Here is a 12,214-nt window from a genome sequence, read left to right as displayed (position 1 = left end):
GAGGCGGCCGGGACGGGGACAGGGACGGGGACAAGCGGCCGCGGAGGATGCTGGCACGGCAGGGATGGGGACGGGGACGGGGACAACCGGCCGCAGAGGATGCTGGCACGGCGCGGGTGCCGCCGGCTCCCCGCACATCACGGAGAGGCGGCTGCAGGATTCAATTAATGAGGAATTAAAGGATAGTAATATTCAATTAATGTCAATCAGAGCAGGATTATAGGAGAGAGATTTTGGTCAAACGGGGTCGAGGATGCGCCGGGGGGTGATAACGAAGCCGGGGGTGGGAGCTTTGACCCCCAAATGGTGCGACCAGCACCGGGATGGCTCCCCGGCTGCCGGTACCTCTGGCATCACCATCCCAGGGTCATCTCCCCGGAGCCGCTCCGGCTTTGCCACCCACCATCCAGCCACGTTAGTGTTAAAAAGCCAGGAGGAAAGAGAAGAAAATAGAAGAGGGCATTGAGTGACTTCGAACAAGGAGCGGAAGCGGCTTCTCCTGCCAAGCCGCTTTCAGAGCGCACGGCTCGGCCCGTTCCCGGCCAGCGCTGTCGTGCCGGGGTAATCGCGGCGAAGGAGGCTCATAAATTGTTGATGGCATCGGGGACCCGCTCTAGCAAATAGCAATTTACTGGCTGGGAGCTGCGGGCGAGCGCGCTGCCGGGGCGGGCGGCCGCCCGTTGGGTCCCGGTCCTGCCGGGGCCAGCGGTGACCGGGGGATGCTGCAGGAGATGGTTGGGGGCATCCCCAAAGCGAGGACCCGCGGCCTCTCCGGGAAACCTCACCGGAGCCCCGTCCCCGTCCGTGGGGTCAGGATGGGGCCCCGCTGCCACCCCGGGCCCCCCAGGGACACGCAGGGTGGGGGGTCACCGGCCTCGCGGCTGCGCCCCCCAGCCACCCGTGTCCCTGCCCCGAGACGTGGGTGGGTTTAGCTGAAAGACCCAAATTGCCGGAGCCTAAAATAGCCCCCGATGCCGGGGGGAGCGCGGGGACGTGCCAGGGCCGATCACGTCTCAGTGCCGGCACATCCCCCCGGCAAGGCACGGCACTGCTCTGCCAGCACCCGGCAGGATGGGACCCCGTGGGGGCTGCATCCCCGGTGGGATCCGTCAGCGGGCCGCAGCGCCGCCGGCCGGGACTGAGCTCAGCCCCCTTCCGTGCCTCAGTTTCCCCACGCAGCCGGTGGCAGGCGAGGGGTCCGCGGGGTCCCCTCCATCGCCGGCGCCCGTCGGGTTATTTCAGGGTCGGCCGCAGCGCTTGCGCTTTTTTTCCGTACCGTTGCCTCGCACCGGGTGACGAGCAGCTCGGGGCGCCGGGGCCGTGACAGCGCGGCGACAGCGGAGGGGGGACGGGGACGGGAGCCGCGGCGCGGCCGCAGCATCCAGCCGCGGTCTCATCCTGCGCTCCTCTCCCATCTCTCCCTTTCCGCTCTGCCGGGCAGGGCCACAAGGAAGCCAAATCCTCTTTTCTCTCCCGCAGAATAAAACCAGTGGAGGGGTTTTTTTTAACCCTCCCCATCTTTTTTTTTTTTTTCTTTTTCAATATAAATAGAAGCGAACAACTTGGGAAGAGGAAAAGGGGAAAGGCTTAAATTTAAAAGCAGCGAGAAGAGGAAGGGGAGGAGGGAGAGAGATAAAATAATAAAAAAAAAAAAAAAAGCTGTAGCGTGGAGAGATTTAGCTCCATCTGAAAGCTGTCAGCGCGAATAAAAAGCTTTTCTTTGAACCCTGAGTTTAATAGCGAGAGGAGAGAGAGGGAGATTGGAGCCCCAGCCCCAGGGCTTAATCAGCCCTTCATTTGATAAATAGAGGGAGACAGGGCCAGGAGCGGGGCTCCCCGGCCCCGCCGGGTCCCTGCGCCTCGCCGGCCTGCCCCACGCCCCGGGGGGCCACGCGCGGGCCCGTGGGGGGCGCGGGGGAGCCCTGCAGGGACCCTGCACGCCCACCTCTGCCCGCGTTCCCGTGCACGCAGGCGTGTTCCCGTGCACGCGCCCGTGGGCAGCCGTGCACGCGCGCGTGTGCACGCGCGCTCGCAGCCCGGGGCCGCTGTGCCGCGATCCCCGCGTCACGGGGGGGGGGGCACAGCGGCGAGGGGGGCTCCCCATCTTCGCCTTTTCAGCCTCCAGCCTTTTGGGAAGCCGCCCGTCTCCTCGGCATAATGTCAAGGCCCCGCGACACGGAAAGACTTTCAGCGCGCGCCGCGCCGCGGCAATCGCTCGGCGCGCAGCCTCCCCCGCGCCCGCCGGCCCCGTATCGCCCTCCTCCAGACTAAACAGCCCTTCGCCCGGCGGGACGGGCAGCGCAGGGGGTGGTTTGATGGGGGGAGACGTTCGAGTCCCCCCGTCCCAGTCCTTTGGGGTGCCCGGCAAAGCTCCTTCGAGGAGGGGAGGGAAAGGGAAGGCGGCAGGAGCCGGCGGCGAGCCGGCGTGCGTCGCGCGCTGACGGCTCCCGCGCTCTGACAACCACCGCAAGCAGCCGCTGGTGACCCACCGCCACGGCTGGCACGGGGCGGGTGGCACCGGCACCCATCCGTCCCTGCCCCGGGGAACCGCCGCGTCGGGCGCTGGGGCGCAGGAGGGTCCCGAAATGGGTGTTAATGGTAACCGCGTGGTGAGGGGCGTGGGGGGCCGGTGGCGGTTGCATCCCCGCCACGCCGGGTGGGCACTGGTGGGTACCAGGGGTGTCCCCGCTGCGGCGGTGCCCTCGTCCTGCCCGGGAAGAGGGAGCTGCCGCCCGGGGAGCTGACAGCCTAAATACCCGCCGCAGCCGGGATGAGCAGCCGAGTCGGAGTTTGCCGGAGCCGGGGCTGGGCTGGGGCGGCATCCCGGGCACCGGGGATGCTGGCACGACCGGAGGAGGGCAGAGCATCCAGAGCAGGCAGCCGGTCACTGCCGAAAACATCACCTGCGCTGTGCCGGGCCAGCCGGGGGCCAGCCACTGCGGGTGCCCCCGTGCCGCCCGGCAGGCCGCCGCCGCTGCCTGCGCCGCCTCCCACCTCTCCCGCTCCCCCTTCCCCGGCTCTGATCTTCCCGCACGCCCACCTCTCTCCAGGCACCTTCCTCTTTGATCTCCGCTCTGCTTTTTATTTCCCCCTCCCCTCGGCCCCCCCATTCCTGCTCCATCCCTCCCTCCTTCCCCCACTCCCTCCTTCCCCTTGTCTCCCTCCCTCCCTGCTCCGTCTCCCCTCCCGGAGCGCCACGGGGCTGGCAGGCGTGGGCCGGGGGGGCCGGGGCGGTGGCACGGGGACACCCCAGGGTGGCCAGGAGCAGTGACTGTCCCCGAGTCACCGCTGCGGGCTGCGGGTCCCCGGTGCACGGCCGGCGGTGCTGCGAGGCCTGTTTGCTGCACCCTGGTGTGCCGGGGTGCCCCGTCACGGGGATCCTGGGGTGCCTGATCCAGGGGTGTCTTATCCCAGGGACCCCTGGGTGCCCCATCCTGGAGATTCTGAGGTGCCATGTCCCAGGAGATCCTGGGGTGCCCCATCCTCGGGATCCTGGGTGCCATGTTCCAGCGATTCCAGGGTCCTGGGGTGCCCCGTCCCGGGGATCCTGGGTGCCATGTCCCAGCGATTCCAGGGTCCTGGGGTGCCCCGTCCCGGGGAGCCTGGGTGCCATGTCCCAGCGATTCCAGGGTCCTGGGGTGCCCCATCCCAGGGATTCTGAGGTGCCATGTCCCAGGAGATCCTGGGGTGCCCCATCCTCGGGATCCTGGGTGCCATGTTCCAGCGATTCCAGGGTCCTGGGGTGCCCCGTCCCGGGGATCCTGGGTGCCATGTCCCAGCGATTCCAGGGTCCTGGGGTGCCCCGTCCCGGGGAGCCTGGGTGCCATGTCCCAGCGATTCCAGGGTCCTGGGGTGCCCCATCCCGGGGATCCTGGGTGCCATGTCCCAGCGATTCCAGGGTCCTGGGGTGCCCCATCCCGGGGATCCTGGGTGCCATGTCCCAGCGATTCCAGGGTCCTGGGGTGCCCTGTCCCAGGGATCCTGGGTGCCATGTCCCAGCGATTCTAGGGTCCTGGGGTGTCCCATCCCGGGGTTTTGGGGCCACCTGATGCTGACTCTTTCGGTGTACCTGTGGGCACAGCCTGGCACCTGGGGATGCCACGCGTGGGTTGTGGGGTCTCTCCAGCTCAAGCCCCGGCAGATTGCCGTACCCCACCCCGTGCCAGGACCCGCGGGCAGGCTCCGGGGCGACGGTGGCGGATCGGTTCCCTGCACCGGGCACGGCGAGGAGGGTGCCAAGCGCCTGCGTGTCCCGTCCCCCTTGGCGGGGACAGGCAGCCCGGCTGCACCTCGGCACCGCGGCATCCCCAGGGCCGGCACGAGAGCGGAGGCTGCCGGGAAGGGAGGCGGCAGCCCGGGACGCGGCGCAGGGATTTCGGGAGCCGTCGGGGGCTTTGTTTGCAGGATCAAAGGCAGGAGGGAGCCCCGAGCCCCCGGCTCTCGGGCGACGCAGCACAAGCTGGGGACAAACCCGAGCGGGTTGGGGTGCCCAGGCTGTGGCTGTGCCCGGCTCGGCCGTGGCGAGCGCACGGGGCACCCCGCGAGCGGCACAGCCGTCGTTGTGCCAGGCCCAGCCGGGCCACGCAGGCGGGGGCCATGCTGGGGACTTAGCGGCTTCGTTATCCGGAGCTCGCTCATCCCCAGAAGGATTTCTGCCTCCCCCTCTCCCACACCGTGGCGGAAATAATTTGAATATTTTAGAAAAAACGGCTTTAAGCGGGGGGGAACCACCGGGGGAGAGGCGGCTCCTCCGCCACGATGCCCCTCTCCCCGCTGCCCTGCCGGGATCCTGGTCCCCATCCTCTGCCCCGGGGCCGGCAGCACACGCGTGTGTCAGGCATGGCCACGCTGGCACAGCCCACGCGTCTCCCCACCACCGCGTCCTGGTCGATCCCACTGGCCACGTGACGGGCGCTGTGCCGGGGCACCGAGATCAATCCCGGCCGCTGCGCGGGGCGGGGGCTCAGGGGCGCAGCGGAGCCCGGCATGACGGAGCACCGGGTGCTGCCGGCAGAGCCGCCGGCGTGCGGGACGCCCCAAGCCCTGGCCGATCCCCCTCCTCTGTCCCCAGTGGCGCAGACGCGGTTCGTGGAGGAGCCGGAGGACCAGACGGTGGTGGCCGGCCAGAGGATCGTCCTCTCCTGCGTGGTGCTCAATTACTCCGGGATCGTGCAATGGACCAAAGACGGCCTCGCCCTGGGGATGGGGCAGGGGCTCAAAGGTACCTGCGGGGCGGCGGGCGGCTCTGGGGACGTCACCGCGCGGGGCAGGGGCTGTCACCGCGCGGGAGGCTCTCGGGCATTGCGTCTCTTGTGGCACCGCTTCCCTCCGCCCCGTTTCCCAGCTCCCTGTGCAGCGTTCCCGGCTGCTGCGGGGCCCGTGCCACGTGCCCCAGCAGTGAAGCACCAGTTGGGGCTGGGTGCCCACGCTCTGCTCCTTCCTGTGCGCACTGGGGTCCCTGCGCGCACCGGGGTCCCTGCGTGCACCAGGGTCACCGCATGCACCAGGGTCCCTGCACACACCACGGTCACCACGCGCACCGGGGTCCCTGCACACACCGGGGTTACCACGCGCACCGGGGTCACCGCATGCACCAGGGTCCCTGCACACACCGGGGTCCCTGTGTGCACTGAGGTCCCTGCGCACACCGGGGTCACCACGCACACCGGGGTCCCTGCATACACCGGGGTCCTTGCATGCACCAGGGTCACCGTGCACACCGGGGTCACCGCATGCACTGAGGTCCCTGCGCACACCAGGGTCCCTGCATGCACTGAGCATCCCACATGCGCCAGGGATCCCACGTGCGCCAGGGATCCCACGTGTGCCAGGGATCCCACGTGTGCCAGGAATCCCATATGTGCCAGGGATCCCACGTGCGCCAGGGATCCCACGTGCGCCAGGGATCCCGCATGCACCAGGGATCCCATGTGCGCCAGGGATCCCGTGTGCGCCAGGGATCCCGCATGCACCAGGGATCCCACATGCGCCAGGGATCCCACATGCGCCAGGGATCCCATGTGTACCAGGTCCCCGCTGGCTGCCCATGTCCCCACTGGGGCTGGCAGCAGGTGCAGGCAGAGACCTGCCTGCAAGCTGGCAGCCCCCCGGCTCTGCCCAGCCCGTACCCAAACGGGCAGGAGCTGCTTTTCCATGAACAGGGAGTTCCCCGCCGCTCCGGCCTCTCCTCCCTGAAAAAGGGTCCCTGGAGAATTTGGGTGAACCCCGTCCCCTCCGTGCTGATCCCCCCGTGCTGTCCCCACAGCCTGGCCGCGCTACCGCATCGTGGGCACGGCCGACTCTGGCCAGTACAACCTGGAGATCACCGACGCCGAGCTCTCCGATGACGCCGTGTACGAGTGCCAGGCCACCGAGGCCGCGCTGCGGTCCCGCCGGGCCAAGCTCACCGTGCTGAGTAAGGAGCCAGCCCCCCGCCGTACCCCGAGTCCCCTACCGCATCCCCCGTCCCCCACCGCGCCCCGCGTCCCCCGAGTCACTGCAGGCAGCGCGGCTGCTCGCAGGGGCGGGAAAGGCTGTCGCTGCCTGCGCCGCCGCGCTCCCCCTTCCCTCCGGCAGCCTGGATGTGTCATTATCTTTAATGCCTTAATCTATATTCACGCCGTGGCTGAGTTACGGGACCTACGAGTGCAGTAACTTTGATTTCCCTGACTTTTGTGTCTTGTAAAAAAAAAAAAAGGCAAGAAGATGCCGGAGCCGCAGCGGAAATGTTGCATGAATGGGGTTTTGGGGCGGATTTCTTGCTTTTCTTAATTTTTTTTCCCCCCTCTTTCTCCTCCTTCCCCTGGCATTGAAATTCCCATTAGAAAGACGGGAGATAAAAGGCGCGCGAGATGTGGCTGGGGTACTGAGCAGCGTGGCTCTCCCCGTGCCGCAGCCGTGGGAGCATCCCCCTGCCCCCCCGGGCAGGGACGGTCCCGGGGGACCCCCAGCCCGAAGGGGCCGTGCTTGCCCTGGGGGGCTGTGAGCCAGTGGCAAGTGCCCTGCCCCAGGGTCTTCGGGGTGGCACTGCCAAGGCTGGGGGGACCCAGGGTCTCCTCCTTTCCTTGCCAAGCTCAGCGGGGTCCCCCTGCATCCCCTGCCCCGCGTGGGGCTCAGCTGGGGCAGCGCAGGGGGGGCCCCAAGGCAAGGGGGTCCCTGGGCAGGGGGGTACCAGGGCATGGGTGTCCCCTGACAGGGAGGTCCCCAGGCAGGGAGGGTCCCCGGGCATGGGGGTCCCTGTGCAGAGGAGCCTGCTGTGGGTATGGGGGTCCCAGACAGGGGGGACCCTCCCTCTCTGCCCGTCCTAGAACCGCCTCTGCCCGTCCTACCGCCGCAGCCCGCCGCAGCCACCGGTCCCCATTTCCATTGTTACCGCCAGCTCCCCGGGGCCGCTCGCAAACAGCTGAGGCACATCCATCTCCACACGCGTGGCACGACCCTCCGCCCCCCCGAGCCCCCCTCTCCAAGCCCCCCGTGCTGGGGACGCCCCAGGCCAGGCCACCGCGCCCGGCTCGTGCCTCCTGCCCCGGCTTCTGCCGGCACAGGGTTTCCTCCCCAAGGCCAAACGGCGTTTTTGCCTCCCCCGAGAACCGAGCCCTAATAAATCAGTAACGGCTTTGGCTCCTGATCAAAAAGGGGATTAATACCCAGGCGGCACTGGTCCGGCCGGCGCTCCGCTGTCAAATGCTGCCTGCAGGTGCAGGCAGCGGGGAGGTCTGCCTTCGCCGCCCTTAATCACTCTCCCTTTATCAAAGCGGCATCAATTTTTCAGCATCACGTGGTGTGGAGCGGGGTCTGCCTGTGCCCGGGGCTGCGGGCAGGAGCCCTGGCTCCAGGCAGCCAGCACCTACCCTGCGTCCCCTCTCCCCTCTGCAGTCCCCCCCGAGGACCCCACCATCGACGGAGCCCCCGAGATCCTGCTGCGCGCGGGGACGCCGTACAACCTGACCTGCCGGGCACGCAGCGCCAAGCCGGCGGCCACCATCGTCTGGTACCGGGATGGGCTCCAGCAGGACGGAGCCATCACCAGCACGGTACGGGGACGCGCCGGCATCCCGCGTCCGTCCCCTCCACCCTGCGCCATGCCTCGGCGTCGCCGGCGCGGTGCTGGGAGCCAACAGGGACTGTCCCCTCTCCCTTGCAGGAGGTTTTGGCCGACGGCAAGCGGGAGACAACCACCAGCCAGCTCGCCATCAACCCAACCGACCTCGACATCGGGCGGGTGTTCTCCTGCCGCAGCACCAACGATGCCATCCCGGCAGGCAAGGAGACCTCCGTCAAGCTCAACGTTCACCGTGAGTCGGCGCCGGGGGCGGAGGGGACGATCCCTGCGTGCCGGTGGCAGGGGGGTGTAGCTGGGGCAGGGAGCCGGAGACGAGTTCTCGGGGCGTGGTGGGGTGCCCGGGGGACCCCAGCCCCGCGGTTGGAGCGGGGTCCCTGCAGAGGGGCTGTACCCACGGGGGGGATTCACCCAGTGCCACCCAGCCGGTGCCAGGCTGGAGGCGGGAGGCCGGGCTGGGACTTGGTGGTGAACACCGACCTCCAGTGGCTGCTGCGGGAAGGCTCCTGGCACCCACCGCCGGCACCCATGCCAGGCAGGGATGCAGGGCGCCCACGGTGAGCACCCACGCTGGGCAGGGATGCTGGGTGCCCACACCAGGAAGGGATGCAGGGCACCCACAGTGGGCACCCATGCCAGTCAGGGATGCTGGGTGCCCACACCAGGAAGGGATGCAGGGCACCCACAGTGGGCACCCACGGCGGGCAGGGATGCTGGGTGCCCACACTGGGAAGGGATGCAGGGCACTCACAGTGGGCACCCACGGCAGGCAGGGATGCTGGGTGCCCACGGTGAGCACCCACACCAGGCAGGGATGCTGGGTGCCCACACCGAGCATCAGCGCTTGCGGGATCTCCCGCGCCGCCGGCCGTGCCCTGGGTGGCAGCGTGGGGACGGGGCGATGCAGGCAGCCGCGGCACCGCTGGGCAGGGGGATTCTCGCTTCGTCCCCGCACCCTCTGCCCCGCTGACCCCCTGCCAGCGCCCGTGACGGCTCCGTCCCCCCTCCCGCAGATCCCCCGACCGTCACCCTGTCCATCCAGCCCCAGACGGTGCAGGAGGGCGAGAGGGTCGTGTTCACCTGCATGGCGACCGCCAACCCCGAGATCAAAGGCTACAGGTGAGGGTCCCGTGGGACCCCAGGAGGTCCCTCCCCAACCTCCTGGCTTGGCCTCAGCATCCTGTGGGGACCAGGGGCGTGTCAAATGGGGCCGTGGGGGTCCTGCGCACCCCCTGAATGCTCCCGCCTCGGGTCTCTGCCCCCCCCAAGGTGGGCCAAGGGAGGGGTGATCATCGAGGACGCCAAGGAGAACAAGTACGACACGCAGGTGGATTACACCTTCTTCACGGAGCCCGTCTCCTGCGAGGTGCACAACGACATCGGCAGCACCAACGTCAGCACGCTGGTGGACGTGCACTGTGAGTGGGGCAGCCCACCCCCCCAACGCCCCCAGGCTGCCGCCAGCCCCTCCCTGGCTCCGCTCCTCACCCTCTCCCCCCGCTCTCCAGTTGCCCCTCGGATCGTGGTGGACCCCAAACCCACCATCACGGACATCGGCTCCGACGTGACGCTGACGTGCGTGTGGTCCGGCAACCCACCGCTTACCCTCACCTGGACCAAAAAGGAGTCCAACATGGTAGGGTTCGGCGGCTGAGCTGAGGCTGGGTGGTCCAGGGGGTCTCGTGCCCCCTCCCTGATGCCCCCATGGCACTTGCACCCAGGTCCTGAGCAACAGCAACCAGCTGTATCTGAAGTCCGTCACGCAAGCCGACGCGGGGCAGTACGTCTGCAAAGCCATCGTCCCCCGCATCGGCGTGGGCGAGCGCGAGGTCACCCTCTTCGTCAACGGTGAGCACCCCCCGTGCCAGACCCTGGTCGCGGAGACAGATGCGGTTGCGATGCCCAAGATCTGCGGTGGCTGTGGCGCGGCATGTCCCCCCCCACCCCATCCGGGGTTTCGGTCAAGCCCCCCCTTGCCTCCCACAGGACCCCCCATCATCTCGAGCGAGGCCGTGCAGTACGCGGTGCGCGGGGACCGCGGCAAGGTGGAGTGTTTCATCGGCAGCACGCCGCCCCCAGACCGCATCGTGAGTGCCCTGGGGGGGCCGGGGGGTGCTGGGGATGACGCCGAGCTGCAGGTGCTGACGCAGCCCCCTCTCCCCAACCCCGGCGGGGCCAGGCGTGGGCCTGGAAGGAGAACATTTTGGAGGCAGGGACGCTGGAGCGGTACACGGTGGAGCGGACTAACACGGGCAGCGGGGTCCTCTCCACCCTCACCATCAACAACGTCATGGACGCCGACTTCCAGACGCGCTACAACTGCACGGCCTGGAACAGCTTCGGGCCGGGGACCGCCATCATCCAGCTGGAGGAGAAAGGTAGCACCGGCACGGCACCGCGGCCGGCTGGCGCGCCGGGGAGCCCGGCTAGGTCTCGGGCCTTGGCAGGCGACAGGGCTTCGGCGAGGGCTGGTGCCCTCCTGCCACGGCCACGTCCCGGCAGTGCCCCCATCCCCAGCTAACGTGTCCCCGTCTCCTGTAGAGGTCTTGCCCGTGGGCATCATCGCCGGTGCCACCATTGGGGCCAGCATCCTCGTCATCGGCTTCCTCGTGGCGCTCGCCTGCTTCCTCTATCGGCGCCGGAAAGGAAGTGAGCGGGGGGCAAGGAGGGTCTGCAGCCAGGGCAGAGGGGACCGTGGGTGCTACCCACAGCGGGGGTGCCACCCACGAGGGCGGAGGGGGGAGGATACTGCCTCCATCCCGGGTCCCGCGTGTCCCCAGGCCGCAAGGACGTCACCCTACGCAAGCTGGACATCAAGGTGGAGACGGTGAACAGGGAGCCCCTGACGCTGCACGCGGATCGCGAGGAGGACACAGCCAGCGTCTCCACGGCCACCCGCGTCATGAAGGCCATCTACTCGGTAAGGGACACCCCACGCCGGGGGGTCACCCCGCAGCATCCTTCCCCGCCCTGCGTCAGGATGGATGGGAGCAGGGAGGAAGGAGCTCGTCTCTCCCCCTCCTCTCCTGCAGTCGTTCAAGGACGACGTGGACTTGAAGCAGGACCTTCGCTGCGACACCATCGACACCCGCGAGGAGTACGAGCTCAAGGTCCGGTGACGGTGCTGGGGTGCCTGGGGTGTAGAAGAGGGGCAGGTCCCGGGTTGGGTGGCTGCGGGATGCTTGGCGGACGAGAAAGGGACCGGGGACTTGTGGGTCCTCTCCCCACGGAGCCCGGTCCCCGCCGGGCTCAGCGCATCCCCCCACCGGCCCCCTCTCCTCGCAGGACCCCACCAACGGCTACTACAACGTCCGCGCCCACGAGGACCGCCCGTCCTCCCGCACCGTCCTCTACGCCGACTACCGCAACCCCGGCCCGGCACGCTACGACACCCGCCCGCCCTCCCGCCTCTCCCACTCCAGCGGCTACGCTCAGCTCAACACCTACAGCCGCGGCCCCGCGTCCGACTACAACGCCGAGGCGGCGCCGGGCCCCGGACCCCCTCCCGGCACGGCAGGCGGCGAGACGGCGAGCCAGCTCTCCTACGAAAACTACGGGGGTCACGCCGCCTTCCCGGCCGGCGCCGGTTATGCCACCTACCGCCTGGGGTACGGCCAGCCCCCCAGCCTGGACCGGGCACCCTACGACGCCTACGACCCCATGGGCAAGTACGCCAGTGCCACCCGCTTCTCCTACACCTCCCAGCACTCGGACTACGGGCAGCGCTTCCAGCAGCGGATGCAGACGCACGTCTAGGGCGGGCAGGGGCTGGCAGGCAGCGCAGGCAGCGGGGGTCCACAGGTACCTCACGACTGTCCCCTGATATTCAGGGGCACATCCTGACCCTCCTGCCCGGCTTCTCCTCCGGCGGCTGGACTCCACGTGCCGTGTCACCCCCCTCCCCGGGGTTTGCTGGCGGCGGGGACGTGCCCCGAGTCTCTTCGAGCTTCCACTCATTTGGTTCTTTCTTTTCGGTACCTTCCCGGAGGAGGGAGAGGGTTGGGCGCATCCTCCCCGCCGTGCCCACCCCATCCCAGCCATCCCACCCAGCCTCAGCGGGTGCGTGCGGGTCCACGCGGCTGTCGGGGCCGGTTCCTTCCCCGACGGGTCCCCAGCACCCCCGAGCCAGCACCCGCCTCTCCCCCCTCTGCGAGG

The 12,214-nt window shown here is 68.8% G+C and overlaps 1 protein-coding gene across 2 annotated transcripts in view; it reads left to right on the top strand.

Annotated features, from left to right (window-relative positions):
* The window catches only part of KIRREL1 (kirre like nephrin family adhesion molecule 1), a gene marked incomplete at both ends in the record, with an annotated part of 21,067 nt that extends 9,252 nt beyond the window's left edge, over positions 1-11,815 (top strand). The window contains 14 exons of one of the 2 annotated variants that reach the window (XM_082011494.1): positions 5,072-5,221; positions 6,266-6,415; positions 7,876-8,033; positions 8,144-8,294; positions 9,073-9,178; positions 9,329-9,477; positions 9,568-9,695; positions 9,781-9,907; positions 10,046-10,146; positions 10,239-10,437; positions 10,601-10,708; positions 10,840-10,979; positions 11,092-11,169; positions 11,345-11,815. In XM_082011494.1, coding sequence (XP_081867620.1) covers positions 5,072-5,221; positions 6,266-6,415; positions 7,876-8,033; positions 8,144-8,294; positions 9,073-9,178; positions 9,329-9,477; positions 9,568-9,695; positions 9,781-9,907; positions 10,046-10,146; positions 10,239-10,437; positions 10,601-10,708; positions 10,840-10,979; positions 11,092-11,169; positions 11,345-11,815 — 2,216 coding nt within the window. Of the gene's footprint in view, positions 1-4,787; positions 5,222-6,265; positions 6,416-7,875; positions 8,034-8,143; positions 8,295-9,072; positions 9,179-9,328; positions 9,478-9,567; positions 9,696-9,780; positions 9,908-10,045; positions 10,147-10,238; positions 10,438-10,600; positions 10,709-10,839; positions 10,980-11,091; positions 11,170-11,344 lie in introns of those variants that run through there. The other variant, XM_082011493.1, reaches the window with a different exon arrangement.
* Between the last annotated feature and the right edge of the window lie 399 nt (positions 11,816-12,214).

Source organism: Phaethon aethereus (assembly GCF_964289735.1).
Source record: "Phaethon aethereus genome assembly, chromosome: 28".
Taxonomy (NCBI): domain Eukaryota; kingdom Metazoa; phylum Chordata; class Aves; order Phaethontiformes; family Phaethontidae; genus Phaethon; species Phaethon aethereus.
The sequence above is the reverse complement of the archived record's forward strand: the minus strand, read 5'-3'. Positions and strand labels throughout refer to the sequence as shown.